The sequence below is a fragment of the Vulpes vulpes genome, chromosome 5 (assembly GCF_048418805.1).
Source record: "Vulpes vulpes isolate BD-2025 chromosome 5, VulVul3, whole genome shotgun sequence".
NCBI classification, from domain to species: Eukaryota; Metazoa; Chordata; class Mammalia; order Carnivora; family Canidae; genus Vulpes; species Vulpes vulpes.
Window position 1 is genome coordinate 69,506,488 of NC_132784.1, and position 18,587 is coordinate 69,525,074.

General features: G+C 56.8%; 1 protein-coding gene across 3 annotated transcripts in view; it reads left to right on the forward strand.

Moving 5' to 3' along the window:
• Positions 1–1,022: 1,022 nt before the first annotated feature.
• Positions 1,023–18,587, forward strand: part of CARS1 (cysteinyl-tRNA synthetase 1) — a 49,104-nt gene continuing 31,539 nt past the window's right edge. Inside the window, exons 1-7 of one of the 3 annotated variants that reach the window (XM_026004196.2) lie at positions 1,026–1,137; positions 10,934–11,182; positions 15,257–15,348; positions 16,039–16,127; positions 16,626–16,722; positions 17,115–17,213; positions 18,070–18,219. In XM_026004196.2, coding sequence (XP_025859981.1) covers positions 1,113–1,137; positions 10,934–11,182; positions 15,257–15,348; positions 16,039–16,127; positions 16,626–16,722; positions 17,115–17,213; positions 18,070–18,219 — 801 coding nt within the window. In that variant the 5' untranslated portion in view covers positions 1,026–1,112. Of the gene's footprint in view, positions 1,138–10,933; positions 11,183–15,256; positions 15,349–16,038; positions 16,128–16,625; positions 16,723–17,114; positions 17,214–18,069; positions 18,220–18,587 lie in introns of all 3 variants that reach the window. The other 2 variants (XR_012001687.1, XM_026004197.2) reach the window with 2 other exon arrangements.

Consider the following 18,587-nt stretch of genomic DNA (forward strand, 5'->3'; position numbering starts at 1 on the left):
TCAGTACCAAGCCTTTGACTTCCAGTGAAAGTAAATGTTACAATCACTCTGCTAACCCAGAGGTGGTTCGCTACTAACTCCCTTGTCTCCCAGGCCCCACCCAGGGCTTGCTGCTTTGTGGGGCTCTCCCAGGACCGTGCACTCACCCAACTAAACCAGGCAGTCATTCGCTGCCCTGTAGACTGTAAAGTCTTCCAGTCCTGTTCTCCCTGGATCTCCAGGCCTCGGCAATGTGTGAGTTCTAAAGCACAAATCCAGTCATGCCTCATCCTGTCGAAACTTTCAGTGGGTCCATACCATTCTTCACTCTGCTTACAAGATGCTCCAAAAAGGCCAAGCCCTGGCCTGTCCCTCAAGTCCCCGTCTCCTGCCAGGGCTGCTCCAGCGCATTCTGCACGAACAGTGAAGTTCTCCATGGTTTGCTTTCTGCTAGGTTGTCTGCTGGATAGTATGTGACAGGAATGCACTTCCCATCCATTCCAATCCCATCTTTTTAAGATTGTATTTATTTATTCATAAGAGACACAGGCAGAGGGAGAAGCAGGCTCCCTGTGGGCAGCTGGACCCCGGGTCACCACCTGAGTTGAAGGCACTCAAACGCTGAGCCATTCAGGTGTCCCCCAATCCCATCTTCTAAGCTTCTTTCCAACTAGTCTTCCATCCCTTTTCGACCGCCAGCCTGGGGCTGGGGCTGGGGCTTGGGCTTGGGCTTGGGCCTGTCCCTACGTCCCTGGGTGCAATGCTAACTTAAACAGGCACGCGTGGATTCTGTCTTTAATGCCTGTGTCCCCCGGGAGGACTACAACATCCTCCCAACACCCCCACACCTCCAGCGAGTCCCGCGCCTCCGGGCTGCCCGCCCCCCCCCCCCCCGCCATCTTAGGTCGGGACACGGACCCTGTGGCCTCGAGGATGCTCCATGACGCCGCGCGTGGCAGTAACAACTACAACTCCCAGCATGCCCGGAGACGGGCGTCGGGAGTCCGCGGTGGTTGCCTGGCGACCGGGCGTATCCCGGAAGGCGGGGCGGGTGCTGGGCGGGACTTCCGGGGCGGTGGTTGCATCAGATTCTGGGAAGCTGGCATAGGGGTCGCTGGTTTGGAATTTCTAAGATGTCAGGTTCCTCTGGGGAGCAGGGTGAGTGCGCGCGGCGGGGCAGGCGGGGTCACTCCGTGCCCGGGGGGTCGGCGGGTCCCCGAGCCGGCAGGCAGGGCGACCCGGGGCCTGGGGGAGTCCGCAGGTCCCCGAGCCGGCAGGCAGGGCGACCCGGGTCCTGGGGGGTCGGCGGGTCCCCGAGCCGGCAGGCAGGGCGACCCGGGGCCTGGGGGGTCGGCGGGTCCCCGAGCCGGCAGGCAGGGCGACCCGGGGCCTGGGGGGTCGGCGGGTCCCCGAGCCGGCAGGCAGGGCGACCCGGGGCCTGGGGGAGTCCGCAGGTCCCTGAGCCAGCAGGCAGGGCGACCCCGGGCCTGGGGGGTCGGCGGGTCCCCGAGCCGGCAGGCAGGGCGACCCGGGGCCTGGGGGGTCGGCGGGTCCCCGAGCCGGCAGGCAGGGCGACCCGGGGCCTGGGGGGTCGGCGGGTCCCCGAGCCGGCAGGCAGGGCGACCCGGGGCCTGGGGGAGTCCGCAGGTCCCCGAGCCGGCAGGCAGGGCGACCCGGGGCCTGGGGGAGTCCGCAGGTCCCTGAGCCAGCAGGCAGGGCGACCCCGGGCCTGGGGGGTCGGCGGGTCCCCGAGCCGGCAGGCAGGGCGACCCGGGGCCTGGGGGAGTCCGCAGGTCCCCGAGCCGGCAGGCAGGGCGACCCGGGTCCTGGGGGGTCGGCGGGTCACCGAACCGGCAGGCAGGGCGACCCCAGGTCTGGGGGGGTCAGCGGATCCCCGAGCAGGCAGGCAGGGCGACCCGGGTCCTGGGGGGTCGGCGGGTCACCGAACCGGCAGGCAGGGCGACCCCATGCCCGGGGGGGTCGGCGGGTCCCCCGGGCCAGCAGGCAGGGTGACCCTGGTCCTGGGGGCGTCGGCGGTCCCCAGGGCCAGCCGGCAGGGTGACCCCGTGCCCGGGGGTGCAGCGGGTACTGGGGTGAGCCGGTGGGCGGTGAGCCACCCTGGGACCCCTAGCCTGGGCCTGCGCTGCCCAGCCCTGCTGGGCTCCTGGAGGCCCCTCGGCCACCCCCTCCTTAGCCTCCTCCTCAGGCTTTGCTGGGGTCCTCCAGAGCCCCACCCCGCGTTCCCTGGCGGGACCTCGCTGTACTCTGAGACAGGCAGAGCCCCGGGATTGTTGCAGTTTGCTTCTAGCCTGGCAGCAAGCTGGGGGTGAGCACAAGAAGCTGGGGGGACGCAGACACGCACATGAAAGGCTTGGGATTTTACGAAGGCTTTCATCTGGGGTTATGCAGACGTTGGCATTGGGCTTTGGCTGGTCAGAGCATTATTACCCCACTTTACTGCTGTCAGGGAGGCCCAGGGAGCAGCTCTGCCCACCTGGGGCTCTGATGTCACCAGGAGCTGGACCAGGGAGTCTACAGGCAGACCTGGGAAGAGCACCGGATCTTTTCCCACTATCCTGCAAGCAGGGCTGTTGCTGCTGGCAGGACCAGAGGTTACCACCAGGATTCCTAAGTCTGTAGCAAACTTTACATTGGAAAAATGGAGCTAGAGTTCTTCTGCTCTTGGCTGGTGAAAATTACATGCATGTGTGGCAGCCCGCCCACACTTTAGGCTGTGCAAAGCGTCTTTGGCACCAGGTAGTCTCCTTTGCTCCTTAGGGCTCTGGGGTTCCAAGTAGGGAGCTCTGACCACCGGGGTAACGCAGGGATGTGGGAGGCACCCAAATGATGGGCTATCCCACACCAGTACCCACATACCAGCTATGGTGCATCTCACCCGACAAGTGTGCCTGGATTCCAGCACTGTCCCCACCTGCCCTAGAGCCAGGCAATCCTCAGGAGTCCATCCAGACTCCAGTAAAACAGCACATGTTCACAGTGCTGAGTCCAGAGCCGGTGTGGCTGGACTGAAGTCCCAGCTCTGCCCTTTTTCTCACAGCACAGAGGGACAGTATGTGCTACTTAACCCCCTTAAAAGGTCGTCACTCAGAAAGGATTTAGAGCAGCACTTGACACAAGATAGGCACTGTGTTGTCTGGGTTGAAACCTGGAGCTTGTTTCTTTGTTTTGTTTAATGAAAACGTGGTTTTGCTTCATTTGTGAACATAAATGTACTGATTTTTTCTTAATGATTTTATTCATTTGACAGAGAGAGAGCACGCACGCACAAGCAGGGGGAGCAGCAGGCAGAGGCAGAGGGAGAAGCAGGCTCCCCACTGAATAGAGAGCCTGACACGGGGCTCAATCCCGGGACCCTGGGATCATGACCTGAGTGAGCCAAAGGCAGACACTTCACCAACTGAGCCACCCAGGCATCCCTGGTTTTTTCTTTTAATGACTTTAGAAATCTAGGTTTTTGGAGCCTTGGTAAGAATTGGCTTGTTTTTGGAGATTGATCTATAAATTGGAATTAATCACTCAGTATGTCTGGACAACTGATAGATTTCCCTAGCCCAATAAGTTAAGGCAATACCTCCAGACAGTGCTTGGCCTCGGGGGACAGCCCACCTGCTCTTCCTTTACTGCTACCCACCCCCTCATACACATACCTGTCCCTCAGTTTCCTCCAAGGATGAGAGTCTATGACCATCCCCTGAGGAATCAGAAAATAAAATGAAGGGCAGCTGGTGGCACAGCGGTTTAGCACCGCCTTCAGCCTGGGGCATGATCCTGGAGACCCGGGATCGAGTCCCATGTCGGGCTCCCTGCATGGAGCCTGCTTCTCCCTCTGCCTGTGTCTCTCCCTCTCTCTTTGAATAATAAAATCCTTAAAAAAAAAAAAAAGAAAGAAAGAAAATGAAATAGGAAAGGCTGTGTATAGGTATTAGAGTTGTAGGTATGCTTGGTTTCCAGTTTCTAAAAGTATTTTTATTCCAAAGATTGGATTCATCAAAAATGACCATCTCCCTGGGCTTTTTTTTTTTTTTTAATGATAGGCACACAGTGAGAGAGAGAGAGGCAGAGAGACAGGCAGAGGGAGACGCAGGCTCCATGCACCGGGAGCCCGATGTGGGATTCGATTCCGGGTCTCCAGGATCGCGCCCTGGGTCAAAGGCAGGCGCCAAACCGCTGCGCCACCCGGGGATCCCTCCCTGGGCTTTTCAAGGAGGTCCTCATTTAGAATATTCTTCCCATTTCAGATCATCTTCCTTAAATAGATTCAGAATGTCTGTTTGCTTCCCTGTGATGACACTGGGTTTACAGCTTCTCCTTTGTAGTTTGAAGGTGCACATCCCATTCCAAGCCTTAGAAAGACAAGTCTCATCTCTGAGGACCCCTTGGTGGATGGAGCGCGTCTCAGAGGCCTTGCCCTGTAGGCTCAAAGCACTGTTCAGTGGCTTTGTGTTTGGTCAAACTTGCTGTTTAATTTTTTATGCTGTGTAATTCAGAGGTTTTTGTGATAATCGTTTATATAGCTAGCATTTTTTTCAGCATGTGTCTCTTCCAGGCAGTGGTCTAAAGACATCTGTTGTGGCCTTTCATCCTGGGAGCAACCCTCTGTGGTAGATACTGCCCTTATCTGCCTGTCCAGGCAAGAATTCTGATGTTCTGAGAAGTCCCGTGGTTTGTTTAGGGTCGCACAGCTAGCCAGAGGCAGAGCCAGACTTCCAGCCCTGGCAGTTTGACTGCAGCGGGGATCTTAACCACCCTCGTGGGCTGCCCTTGATGATAATCTGAATGATTCCATTCAGAATAACAACTACAGCCCCAATTCCAGAGTGTGTCAAGGCAGACAAAATAAAGCCAATATGCTTTGCTATGTTTCCCTGAAGAAAAATGAAGTGTACGTATTTATAGACTACAAATATTTGCTCATCTGTGAGTTCATGTTTCCATGTTTCCTGGTATTTGCTTTTATTTAAGAGTTGTAAGAGATGATGCCCTTGGGTAGAGATTAAGCCATTTCAGTGTCCTGGTGGCAGTGGTCCCATCTGATTGCCCTCTTATTATCAGGGCAGCTATTGTGATTCAGATTACCAGAAGGTCTGTGAAAGACAAGGGAGGATAAAAATGCCATGTGAGTGTTACAGCTTCTGTTTCAGTGGAAAAGCGTCATAACAGTTTTAAAAGATTTACTTAAATAGATCTGTCACTTAGTAAATCTAAGTATACATAGAGCACCTGCTTTGCGTTGCTGGGGGGTGCTGGGCCCTGAAGGTCTGGCCACAAACAAGGGCGATCTGTCTCAGCCTCTCTGGGCCTTTCTGTCCAGTAGGGACAAGACCCATAAGATAGGTCAGTGTTGAGGTGGGCTGGAACAGAGGGCCTCAAAGCTCTAAGGGCTATATGGCAGCTCCCTCCTTGGTCATATCCCAGAGTACTTGCCGCTTGGTGTGCCAAGAACTGCGAGGTTGTTCAGAGTCCGAGCTCTGTGATTCTGCAAGCTGACGGGACCTCAGCCTTCTCTGCCAGCCATCCCACGCGCAAAATGGAGTGTGGGGAACCACAGGGGTGGCTCCACTGGGCCAGACCTGGATGTGGCAGTGGTGGACAGTGGTCTCCTTGCAAGGCCCAGAGCCTGGAGATGGAGCTCCCACACTCTGCTCCTGAAGAAGGGGCGGGCAGAGCAGATCACAAGAAGGGTGGAAGCTAAGCCAGGAAGAAAGGGATAGGGTTCCTGGCAGAAAACACTGCTTTCCTGTAAGTTCCTGAGGCCAGGGGGTGGAGGAGGGCCGGAGATAGGCCACGGGGCCAGGTTTACAAGGGCCTTGTGCACATTTTTGGAATGTAGGTCTTGCCTTTGGGTTTTGGAAAGATCACCTGACCCTCCCCCATCTGCAGGTTGAGCAGGAGGACAGTGGCAGCAATGGCAGTGATGGCATGAGAAGTGGGCAGGCTCGGGGACCAGGGCCGGTGCTGGGTGTGGGTGGTGTAGGGGTAAGAGCAGAGCACCCAAGCTTTAACCCAGGAGAGGACAATAGTTGTGCCACTCTCCAGAACCTGAGCCCGGGTTTGGGGGGCAAGGCATGCTGCCTAGGAACACCCATGGATGAGTGATAGCTGGACTTCAGGGGCTAGTACTCAGGAGAGGGGTGCTAGAGAAGGCATTAGGAGCCCTCGGCCTGTGGGAGGACACCCCGGACTCTGGGAGTGGGTGGTATTCCCCCAGGTGGTGAAGAGCAAGGATGCATGTGCCTCTGCTCTCCGAGATTTGAATCATGTGGAGAAGGAATCCATTTGGGAAGCTTGTTCAGTCCCCTTTCTGAGAGCCACTTGGGCAGCTGAGCATCCCGACAGGAGGGGAGCCAGAGGAGTGTTTGTGGGAAGGATGTGGTTTGTAGGGCTGGGTGCTGTGAGCACATAAGATGAGGCCTGGAGTAGTCCCTAGCACTGTGTACAGTGCCAGGGACTGGGTGAGGGGTGCTGATCCCCCAAGCCCAGGCTGGTCTTTGAAACACAGACACACGTGACCTGAGCCCCTTTGAGGGATCTGCACTTGAGCAAGCTGCCCGGGGTCTTCTCACCACATGAAGGTCTGCAGGACGGAGGCCTGCAGACCCTGGGGCAGCACAGGGACCCCCAGGGAGCTGGTGTCGGTACCCACTGCTGGCCCACCTCACGCCCCAGGTTCTGATTCTTTTTTTTTTTTTTTAATTTTAATTTTAATTTTTATTTTTTTAATTATTTATTTATGATAGTCACAGAGAGAGAGAGGCAGAGACACAGGCAGAGGGAGAAGCAGGCTCCATGCACCGGGAGCCCGATGTGGGATTCGATCCCGGGTCTCCAGGATCGCGCCCTGGGCCAAAGGCACGCGCCGAACCGCTGCGCCACCCAGGGATCCCCCAGGTTCTGATTCTTAAGGATTCTGGGGGCCTGGCAGGTGCACTGGAGTGGAGGATGAAGACAGATGCTTAAATGCTGGTGACAAGGGACCAAAGAGAGGGAGAGTGATGCACTTAGCCATGTCCTGTCAGGACTGCCATTGATTTCATGTGGCCTTTGGGTCATTACCTATGCTGAGAGATTACCTGGCTTTTTTGTTTGTATGATCTCAGGAAAGGCTTCAGCTGTTGAAATTGGAAATACTGGCTAAAATATCAGTCTGAACTGGCTGTGCATGTAATGACATTCCCATGGTCAGTAGGGGTCTCTCCCTTGGCGCGTTTTAGAGCCGACATCCCCTCAACACTGACGTGGGGCAGGTGTCTGTCGTGTGGCCGAGGGCCACCGCTGCATGTGGGGCCCCTGCTCACGAGCCTGCGCATCTGATCTCAGCACTGGGGCTGATAGCCAGAGCACAGCTGGGCAAAACCCATGACCACTTCAAAGTTGACCTCTTTTTTGTTGGTTTCCTTAAGAGACGCTTAAATGCAGCCACCACAGTTAGCACAGTGACTGTCCACCCCCGCCCCACAGCCTAGAAGCCTGTCATCGGGCTGTGCTCCCCAGGCACCACGCCTGCCCCTCCCAAGAAGATCCTTCCCTTGTGACGGCCTAGACTACTCCAGACAGTAGATTTTAAATGCGTGTGTACTCTCTGGGTGAACTCCTTCAGGGGCCATTAGGATAATAACACAGGGGCGATCATAATAAGTGGCAAATGGATGGGGGGCTGGCTGTGTGCCAGGCAGTATTTTAAAACATTTGCAAGTGTAATTTCACTGAGACACAGCAGCTTTATGAGGCGTGTGTTATTCCAAGCCTGTTTCACGCAGGCAGAGAGGAGGCCTGGGGCCCCGACACCACCAGGGCACCGTGCCTCCTGAACCACTGCCCCACAGCACGGGGGTTCCCTAAGACCTTCGCCAGTGCTTTAAAGCCAGCGTGGTGCGTAGGACATTTACCTCATTTTAAAAACATTCTCATTTTAAAAATTCATGTACTGGGGGATTCCCTGGTGGCACAGCAGTGTAGCACCTGCCTTCGGCCCAGGGTGTGATCCTGGAGTCCTGGAATCGAGTCCCGCGTTGGGCTCCCTGCATGGAGCCTGCTTCTCCCTCTGCCTGTGTCTCTGCCTCTCTCTCTCCCTGTGTCTCTCATGAATAAATGAATAAAATCTTTTTAAAAAATTAAAAATAAATACAAATAAAAAATAAAAATACATGTACTTAGTGGAGGATATGTAGAGAAAAAGATGGGAAATATGAATCACTTGTAACCTTGCTCCTCGGGGATGGCCATGGTTAGTGTCCTGCTTTGTTCACGGGGACACCTGTGGAGTGAGACAGGTGTGTCCCTGTCTGCTTGCTCTCCGGGTAAGAGGTAGGTATGATCCGGATGGCACTGTTCTTGCTCCGCTGTCCTCCGGCCTGGGGTGGCCTGGCCCAGGCAGCTGTACAGAAGACAGGGAACGGGGTGCAGAGGGGCATGTGCCCCTGCCCCGGCTCTGCCCAGACCCCTGCCAGGTACTTTCATTCCTCCTGCTGGACTGAGTTTTCTTCATCATGAGAAGAGGGTTCCAGCAGCCACCTGACAGGCCGCCAAGCTGTTGGAGGTATGGTGGCAGGTGAAGTAGAAGTTCCCATTCACTCAGTGAATGTGTTGAGTGTCCGGGCTTAGTTCTAGATGCTAAAGATATATGCTGAGGAAATGAAGTGTGGCGTGGGGCAGACATAAAGAAGGAAGTGATGTGTTAGAGATAAGTGTGAAGAGAGAGAAGGCAGGAAGGTGGGGGTCTGGGCTGCAGTTGGCAGGTGGTCATTTGGAACAGCATCCAGGGAGACCTGATGGAAGGATGACACCCAGCAGAGCCCTGAGGAGGGGTGGGAGCCCGGCCATCTCTAGGGGAGCATTGCAGGCAGGCAAGGGAGGGTGGGATGAGAGACCCCGGAAAGGACATGGTGAGCCAGTGTGCCTGGATAGGGTGGGCAGAGTGGGGGCAGGGGCTGAAGTCAGACCTGGGGATCCATGTGAGGTGGGGGTGGTCTGGAGGACGAGGAGGAGGTATGTGATCTTGCACCTCTCAGCAGGCCACTCTGGCCACTGTGTTGGGCAAGCCGGCTGTTCATCAGGGAGCCTACATCACAGAGATGATGGGCTGGGCACCAGTGTGGCAGCCATGGTGAGAAGGGCTGTGTTCCAGACATGCGTGCAGGTGGAGCTCCCAGATAGCCCAGGCATGGCCATGGGTACTCCCGAGGGTAATTTGTAAAGGGGCGGGACTCCAGGGCAGAAAGGTGGCAGTTCAGATGGTGGCCCCCCTGGGGGTGCACCAGGGAGGGAAACAGGTGAGTTTTTGGGAAAGCACAGCATTCATTTGAGAGCTCTAGGAGCTCCGTAGGTTCCTACCCCTTACCTGTGGATGAAGTGCTTGGGGTTCAGGATGTCCCCAAGAAGCAGGCTGTGTTGCATCCCAGCAGCTTGGAAAATGCTACTGGCTGTCATCCTTCTGTTGGCTCATCTTCGCTGATGTCTGCTGTTGGCTGGGCCTGCACAAAGGTTCCCCTGCGGTGGAAGCAAGTGCAGAAGGGCATTTCGTGTGTGCGCATACTCCTCACATGCCACATGCATACTTTGCCTTCTGCTTTAAGGACTCGGATGGGTGCTTGAGTGATTATCCTGTTCCCGTGCCAGGCAGGTAAACAGAGATAGGGGAAGAAGAGTGTCAGTTGGGAGTGTGGCTGTGTAGGGCCACATCACCTCCCTGTTGGGAGTTGTCCTTGCTGTGGGTCTGGCACGGTGACCCAGTGACCTTTTGGTGCACCTGGCAAAGAGAGGGGATGGGCTCGTGCTTTCCTGCTCTGAGTGGGTCTCAGGCCAAGAGGGTGTCTGTGGAAGCGAATGAGCATTGGTCCTTCTTCCATGGTTTGCTCAGAAAATCTAGATAAAACAACTTGGATGATTAAGGCTTAAATGCAGCTCAGTCAGACTCATGGGCTGGGGTACCAGGCTCCTGCCCAAGGCCGTAGGATCTTTGGCTTAGTGCAACCAGCCTGGTCTCTGCCTCCCTATTTTAGAGTGGGGCTGGGTCTGTGCTCCTGCTGCTCAGGCCTGGGCAGCTCCTGACGCTGAGTCCCCCACACCAGAGATAGACACAGCTGAACATTAGTTAGGGAGGTAAGAACAAGTTCATCCTGTGACTGATGTGAAGGGGTGCCCAGCAGTGGCTCCTAGGGGAGGTAGGTAGTGAGGGGTGAGCTGACCTCAGTACCAGGGAGGAGGTGAAAAGTCACCCAGGGCCAGTCAGTGTCAAGGCCATTCCGGCTGGCCGTGCCTTCACAGAGATGGGAGAGGGGGCCCACCCACCCTTCCTGATGATTCCATTTCGGAGGAGTGGCCTTCAGGTTACTGAGAGTCCCCTCCGGGTTGTAGGAGATACACTACTCACAAACCGTAGTCCTTTGGATTGCCCTAAGGGAGGGCAGGCTAGGCCTGCTGGCAGGTTTGGCTGGACCATCGGTTCCGCAGCAGGTGTTCTGGGGATGCACGGGGCTGTAATCCTCCCAGAAACATGGCCTTCAGCTGCTGGAAACCATGCAGGTGCAGGGGTTTGGCACATCCTTGGCGCCCACCAGGATTGGATGCACACCAGGCCCCCTGCCCCTGTGCCCAGACAGAAGGTGCGCCGCTGCAGAGAAGGGGCTGTGCATGCTGGGTGGTTTTCCTGCAGTTGAGGTGGAATTCACATAACGTAAAGTTCACTGCTGGAATCGTATGGAAGGTGTACAGTTCAGTGGCATTTATGTACTCATGCTGCTGGGCAGCCATCACCTCTGTCCGGTTCCAGAACTGTCTCATTCCCACGAATTGAAACCCCCTCGGTCATTCCCCAGTGGCCCTCAGCGGCCCGGCAGCCACAGGTTGACACCCAGGAGCCCTGTGTGTCTCTGGACTCTTGCGCGAGGCCTCTGCACACCTGACTGACGCCGTCCGTGTGCCTCTGTCGTTGCAGCTCCTGCCTACCGGTCCATCCTGAGCATTAGTGACGAGGCAGCCAGGGTGCAGGCCCTGAACGAGCACCTCAGCACGCGTAGCTATGTCCGGGGGTACTCCCTGTCCCAGGCAGATGTGGATGCGTTCAGGCAGCTCTCCGCCCCTCCCGCTGACACGCGCCTCTTCCACGTGGCTCGGTGGTTCAGGCACATAGAAGCCATCCTGGGCGGCCCCTGCGCCAGAGGCGAGCCCTGTGGGCGCCAAGCAAGTGAGTAGCAGAGCGAGTTCCCCAGCTGGTAGGGCCTCTCCCATCGGCCGCTGCCTCCAAGGTCAGGCCCTGGAGGTGTGCGGTGCTCATTGGCTACAGTGTCCCAGAGGAGCCCACAGGGCTGGCTCCTGTCACCACATTCAGGCCAGCGTCCTGGTGGGCTGACCAGCCCCCCTGAGTGGAGGTTAGGACAAACCATGCCAAGCACTCAGCCCTCGCGGATCAAGATTTCTGTGGCGGCTGTAGCAGAGCTGCCTGGAGCAATGCAGGAGTCATGGTGCAGAGCCACAGTGGGAGCATGCCACCTGGAGGGGTCCAGCCTGGGCTGGGGCTGCAGCCTCCAGCCTGGCCTTCTCAGCTGATGGCCTGCCTGGCCCAGATTTGCCGTTGCTGCTTCTGCTTTATTCTTTCCATGCGTTGCCATGTGTGCATCCATGAGATTTAGAATGGTTAAATCCTAAAACCACGTAATTGACATTGAACTATCTAGAAATCAGAAAAAAAGTCATTTTTCAGCTTTGAGATGAAATCCTGCCGCATAGTTTGAGCTGGAGCCTGGGAGCACTGGTGCATCTGCGACAGTGTGACACCAGCTATTTTAGGGGAACTTCTGGAAAGTCTTACGGGCTCAGGCCCTGTGTTTCTCTCCTGCAGTGAACCCCAGGGTGCTTTGTCGCCCAATGGCCTCCAGCAGCTCAGCTACTCCTGCGGCTCTGGGTGCTCATGCTGCTTCATGGGAGGGGTAGGCCATACATGCTGCTTCTGGTGGTTGTCAGCCAAGCTGGGCACCCTCCTGGGGGCTTTTCCGGACTCCTTCAGGTGGGGCATGGGGGGCATCACAATGCCTACACCGCTGACCTGTTCTGTGCTGGGTCCCTGGCCATAACAGATAGAGGTGGGAGCATCATATATCTTCCAGAGTGCAGTGTGACTTGGTTTTCTGGACAAGCCTTCCTCAGCATAGGATGGGAGCTTTGTGTGTACATTGTCTGCTTCCTGGGCATGTGGCACCGTGACCCTAGTGGTATCAGTGGAATCAGGTGCCATGTTGTCCCCCCTGGGTCCCAGCTCCCAAGGCACACTCTCCAGGGGCAGAGGGCAGGGGCGATCTGAGGCTCCCAGCCTTGGCAAGTGCCTGGCTTGTGCTCCATCCATGACCTCGTTGAAAGAAGGACCAAATGCCTTTAGCCGTGCAGAGGAAGGCCACTCAAGGCAGAGCACATGGACAGAGCTAGGCTGGCTTGGAGATGGGCGGGGGAGGGGAGACACACCCTGGGTGTCACCCATAGCATCTCCTGACTCCTTCTGCCTCCAAGTCCCCTTGTGTGCCCAGGCTATGGCAGGAGGTGGCCAATAAGTAGGGCTGGTCCTAGAGCCCTCTCCCATTCTCTGGGAGGCCAGTACTCGAGCACCTGCCGACCCCCTTGTTGTTGCCAGAATCGAGCACCGCTCATCTCAAGGCTCTGACATCCTATCAGGGGTATGAGTGCTGCCTCTCCCAGTCCCTTGCTCCCCAGCACCCTATCCACATTCTCTCCCAGTCCATTCCACTGGCATCCATGACATCTCATTGCTGCTCCTGCTGCTGGCACCCCGTCTGTCCCTCCATGTCCCTCCCCATGGCTGTGAGCCTTAAAGCCCAAGGTGTCCTCTCAAGCATGGAAAGTGGGGGGTGGACAGCCCCTGTTCCTTCCACCTGCTCCCCCAGTGCCTGCACAGAGGGACCACTCCATCCAGGGCTTTGCCCGCTGCGTCCTTTGCCTGGAAGTTGCAGGGGACTTCCCTCGGGGACTCTCTCTGCTGCCACGGCTGCCAGGTCCCAGGCAGGAGACGCCGAGGAAGGCCCCATGGCTTAAGAGTGTCACAGCACGGCACTGCTCTCTGCTCTGTGCTCCTCACTTGTGTGTCTCTCCTCCCTTGGGGGTGGGATGGATGCAGCGCCCCTGGGGCCTGGCTGGCCCCCCTGGTCTGCCCTGCCACCTCCCTAGAGCCTTGCTATCGACCTATGTCTCCTGAGTGGTATGTGCTGTTCTGTTGGGTCAGGGATGTGTGTCTGTGCGGAGCCCCATGCCCAGGACAGAGCCTGGTGGGGGAACTGGGTGTGTGTCAGATGAATGGATGTGTGTTCATTAGTTCAAGCAGAAGCAGCAGCCGAAACAAAGAGTCAGCGCATAGGGTGGCACCTGCTGCGGCAGAGGCGTGTGCCAAGTGCAGAGAGACATGGCTTAGGGTTGTTGGGTTGTCGGGTATCGTGGAGGTGGGCCGTTGCTCTGGGCGAGCCGTGGTCACACACAAGCATGCAGGGCAGTTGAAGATGTCAGGGAACACAGTGACAGATTTCCTCATGTGGTATCTTCCAGTTTTCCCCTTTGCAAATCAGAATTGGTATACACCAGATTTCCTTGAACCCGCCACCGGCTGTGTTATTGTAGTGGCCCTGTGGAGGGTGGCCAGGCTCCCTTTCCTTCACCTTTGGCCATGTCCTGCCACTGTCCATGGTCTTGGATGGGGCTTCTGTGCCATGAGCCCTGACCCTTCCTGCTGGCCCGCTGGCTCCCGTCAGTGTGTGTGGTGGCTCTGGCCGACATCCCTGCTCACCCCAGATGGCAATGTTGTCACTGTTTCAGGAGTTACGAGGTCTGAGTGAGAGAGGACATGGATGGTGGCGTACGGGCCGATTGCATATCACTGAGTCCCAGACAGAGTTTCCTTCAAGGGCGTAAGATGCATACCTAACCTCAGTGAGAAGCAGCGCTGTTTCCTTGAGGGCGTGGGCCTGCCCACACAGTGGAGTCTGTGGCCGAGGTGTGCTGGCGATCACTCGATCACCCAGAGTAGGAAGCCGCGACTTCCCCTTTCTCCTTCGGACTGTTCCCTCCCCGCCTGCCTGATCATGCACAGCGTGCGCACACACACACATCCACGTGGCAGCTTCCTCCTTCCTCCCCCCTCCCCTCTCCTCCGTCTGTCACCTCAGTCAGCCTCTGTGGCTGATGCCACATCTTAGCTAATGGCCACATGTGGGACTGACTCCTCTGTGATGGGACTGTGGGGGTCTCAGTGGGCAGTCTGTCCAGCATGAGAGAGCGAGCCCTTTGCAGGGGCAAGGGGCGGGCAGGAGTGGACAGGAGGAGGGCAGCTTGGGAAGATGGAATAGGTAGTGTGGAGATGACCATGGGCCCATCCTGTGCTCTGTGAGCAAGGGCTGGGGAGGACAGTTGGGTTCCAGGCGCAAGACACCAGATGCCCGGGACAGAACTGTACCCCCTCTAGCTCTCAGGGTTCAGGCCTCCGTCCAGCCAGAAGTGTGGGCCCAGGACACGGAACAACAGGGGCAGCCCCTGAGACAGCGCTGAGGAGGGAACAGGAGTGGTGGCAGGAGCTGGGAGGACTCAGGGTCCTGGGAGGCTGCAAGGGACAGAGTCACCCCACACTTTCCAGAGTTGGTCGGGCACCAGTGTGGAGCTGGAGGCCACAGCGTCTCGGCTCAGTCGAGTCAGGAAGTGACCTGTGTGTTGTGGGGCATGGGGACCAGAATTGAGGGGGAGCTGGCCACTTGCTTGCCCCTATCTGATGGAGTTGGGGCTGGGTGGAGGCTATCCTTACTGAGTTCCTATGGCTGTGAGCTGTTTCTGGTCTGGCCAGTCTTGTACTGCTCTGGGAAGTGGCCCACAAAGGGCAGGGGGAGGGCAGGGCACCCCCAGGTAGGTGCTGCAGTAGAGCCTGGCAGTGGAGGGCCCGTGCCCCTTCCCAGCCCACGAGCCGTGTCCGCTGCACTGCCTGTAAGCGGCCGGGAGGGCCTGGGTTTGGGGACTAGGGGGCTGTACTGGGTGTGACCACGTCTCGCAGGTGCTCCCAAGCCATGCTATGATTAGGGTTGTACGATCCACTGTCGCACCGAATGTGAGCAAAGCAAAATAGAGAAGCAGTTGCAATGTGGGTGATGCTGACAGAGCTGCGCACCGCTGAGCCCTGTGTCACGTTTCACCAAGAGCAGTATGTGTTGTAAAGACCAAGTGTTTGGGTGTAGTGTGACTCACATTTCCATGATCTCTGTTCTTTCTGCCTTTGTAGGTAAGAGCCGGCGGGGGCAGCCTCAGTGGTCCCCTCCAGCTGGGTCTCCTCCATGCAAGCTCCGCCTTTACAACAGCCTCACCCGGAACAAGGTAAGGAGGGCTCAGGTGGGAGGGTGCAGGCTCTAGGAGCCGCATGCATCCTTGCCGAGCACGGTACCCAGATCTGTCTGGTATGGCAGGCTCTGTGGTTCCGTCAGTCCAGACAGGACTTGAGATCTGTCAGCACTTGCCACTCACTCTCCATGTGGTCCCAGTGCAGAGCATGCCCAGGGTCATACCTTGAGGGGAAGCCTACCTGTTGGCTTGCAGCCCTGGAGCCCCCCGATCCCTTATCACCCAGAGCCAGGCCAGGGGTCAGCACACTTTCAGAGAGGTCACGTGGTAGCAGCAGGGGTTGAGGTGCAAGCCAAACAGAACAGGCAAAGTACTGGACCTGGTTGGCCTTGTTGGCAGCCGACCAGGTTTGGAGAAGAAGGTGGGGTAGGATCCTAGTTGAATGGAGTTTACCTGGTTGGTTCTGCTCAGTGTGGCCAGTGGCTTCCACCGTGGGCTGATTGGAATTTCATGGGGCAGACAGGGTGACAAGGGTCTCGGGGATTCCATCCAGGAGTAACTGAGCCCATCCACTCCTGACGTCCGTGAATTTATCAGTAAAACAAAATTATTTTTGCTGAATTTCATTTAAACAAGCCATGGTGTGCTTTTTATGGCTGGTTTGGATGACCTTGCACTGTGCCTCTTACACCTCTGATGATTGTCATTCCTTCATTTTTAACAAAGGACGTGTTTATACCTCAGCATGGGAAGAAGGTGACGTGGTATTGCTGTGGGCCTACTGTGTATGATGCGTCTCACATGGGGCATGCCAGGTAGGAGCTGCTGCTGGGCGCCTAGCATGGGGTCACCAGGTGTGAAGGTGAGGGTCCCACAGGGAGCATCTCAGCCCTTTAGAGATCTCTGTTCTACTATGGGGACCTGAGATTTGAAAGAAAAATCAGTGCTGAGCTTTTCCTTTCCTGTTTTTAAGATAAAAATTTTCATTCCATAAGTAATCCATATTGATGATGGAAAAATTGGAGAGTACACACAAGAGTGCTGCCCTGTTTCCCTGTGGCCAGCATCCTGGGCCGCATACAGATGTTTTGTTCTGTGAGCTTTGGTTTCCCTGCCCTGCAGCTCTGGTGGGTGCCCAGGCACGGAGGAGGCTGGGTTCCATAGTGCTCACGGGCCCCACGACGCAGGATGGCAGCTGGCTGGTGGAGGTCCGCGGAAGCCTTCCCCAGGGCTGCTCTCAGGGCCAAGGCCCGGGGCGGGGGGGGGCGGGGTGCATGACAGTTGTAGGAAGGGTCTGTCCCTGTGTACTCAAGGTCGTACATCTCCTTCGACATCCTGAGGAGGGTGCTGCGTGACTACTTCGGGTATGATGTCTTCTACTGCATGAACATCACAGATGTGGACGACAAGGTAGGGCTCTAACTGGGACATTTTGTGAACAGCAGGTGACAGGAGGGAGGAAGCGACATTTGTAGATAAAATAAGGGGGCCTCGGCCAGCACAGGTCTCGACCTGATAACACACGATGTGGATCCCCTCGGTGGGTTAGTGTCATGGTTTATACAAGTGATGTTATGCGTTCAGATATGTAGATGCTGTGAGAAACCTCATCCAGGGGCCCAGGTGATAAGACGTCAGCCCATGGGGCTTCGTAGCCGCAGGCCCAGTGGCAGCATGTGCTTCTGTGTGTGGCACTACATAGGGAGAGTGGGGAGGGGACCGTCTCGGCGCTGGCCACCTAGGGCTCAGAGCCTGCCTGCTGCACTGGCACACGACCCCCAGTTGCCCTCTCATCTTTCCAGATCATCAAGAGGGCCCGGCAGAACTACTTGTTTGAGGAGTATCGGGAGAAGCAGCCACGGGCAGCCCAGCTCCTGGAGGATGTTCACACCGCCCAGAAGGTGGGCCCCTTGCTGTCTGCTCCTTGACTCCTCAGTGTCCCTAGAGTAGTGGCCATCCTTGGTGGGCTTCAAAGAGTGTACAGAACTAAAGCCGCTCCAGGAGGGGCACCAGAGTTCTGATCGATGTGGTCACCTGGCCGCTGGGAAGGAAGAGTCGCCAGGAAAGACACACTTGGATGGAATTGTGGAGTAGGTGTCTGTGCCTGCCACTTATGGGGGAGTGTCACGGCGGCATGGATGTACCTGTGCTCATGAAGTGCTCCAAATGCTCCGATGGAGTCTTCCGTGGTGAGGTCTCAGCCACATGGTATCCCGAGTGCAACGCGGGCGCTGGGCTGAGCCTCCGACGATGGTGGCACTGGAGATTCAGAATCAGAAGAAATTAGTTCTTCCCAATTTAATATTTTCATTTTGAACAACAGTGTTACGAATTATTGGATGAACAGAGTAAGGTTAGAATAAGTCGTTTTATTCTCTGTAATAGTAATTACTATTTTAGTAGCTGTACTAGTAATTATTGCTGTGTATATGTGTTCAATCTCTAGAAGAAAAACTAGAAATGAAATTAGGGCTTAGTCTCAGGCTGACCAGGGGCGGGCCCTTCAGGTCACGGGTGCCCTCGTGATACCCACCAAGTCCCCAGGTGACACCCCTGTGGCCCCAAGCACAGCCCTGTTATTTCAGAGACCCAGGCCAGGGGGGTGTGAGGATCTGGGCTCTAGGGCCTATCGGGGGAACAGGACCCATTCCCTTAGGGAGGCAGTGTCTTCCTGATGCACAAAGTGGGAAGAACTCCTGGGGGAGCACGGGGCATCACTGAGCCACGGCTGATGGGTCTGCCTCTCTGTGCTCATAGCTCTTCTCAGTGAAGTTACAGGAGACCACGGACCCCGACAAAAAGCACATGCTGGAGCGTATTCAGCACACAGTGCAGCTGGCTGCAGAGCCTCTGGAGAGAGCCGTGCAGAATGACCTCCCCGCAGAAGTGGCCGACAGCTGTGCAGAGGTGAGGTCTACGCAGACTCGCCACTCCTTGGTGCTAGGGTGGCCAGCCACGTGGAGGGTCCATCCTGTGACTCAGAGAGTGGCATCCTGGCCTGGCCACCCTGGGATGGTGCAAGAGGGGGGTGGCCGGTGCCCCACTGGAGTATGTGCAGCAGTAATTCTGGGGTCTTCCAGCCGCCTCTTCTGTGTTTCTTGGTGGCACATCTGTGCAGAGAGCAGAGGAAAGTGGAGGCTGCAGTGGGCTGCGGAGCTTCCCCGGCCTGGCTCCTGCCTCACACAGGGGGAGGGCACCTGAGGCGGCCTGGCCTCTTCTGGCCCTCCCCCCAAGTCCCCTGGAGAGGCAGGCATCTGCAGCAGCTTTGGCCACCA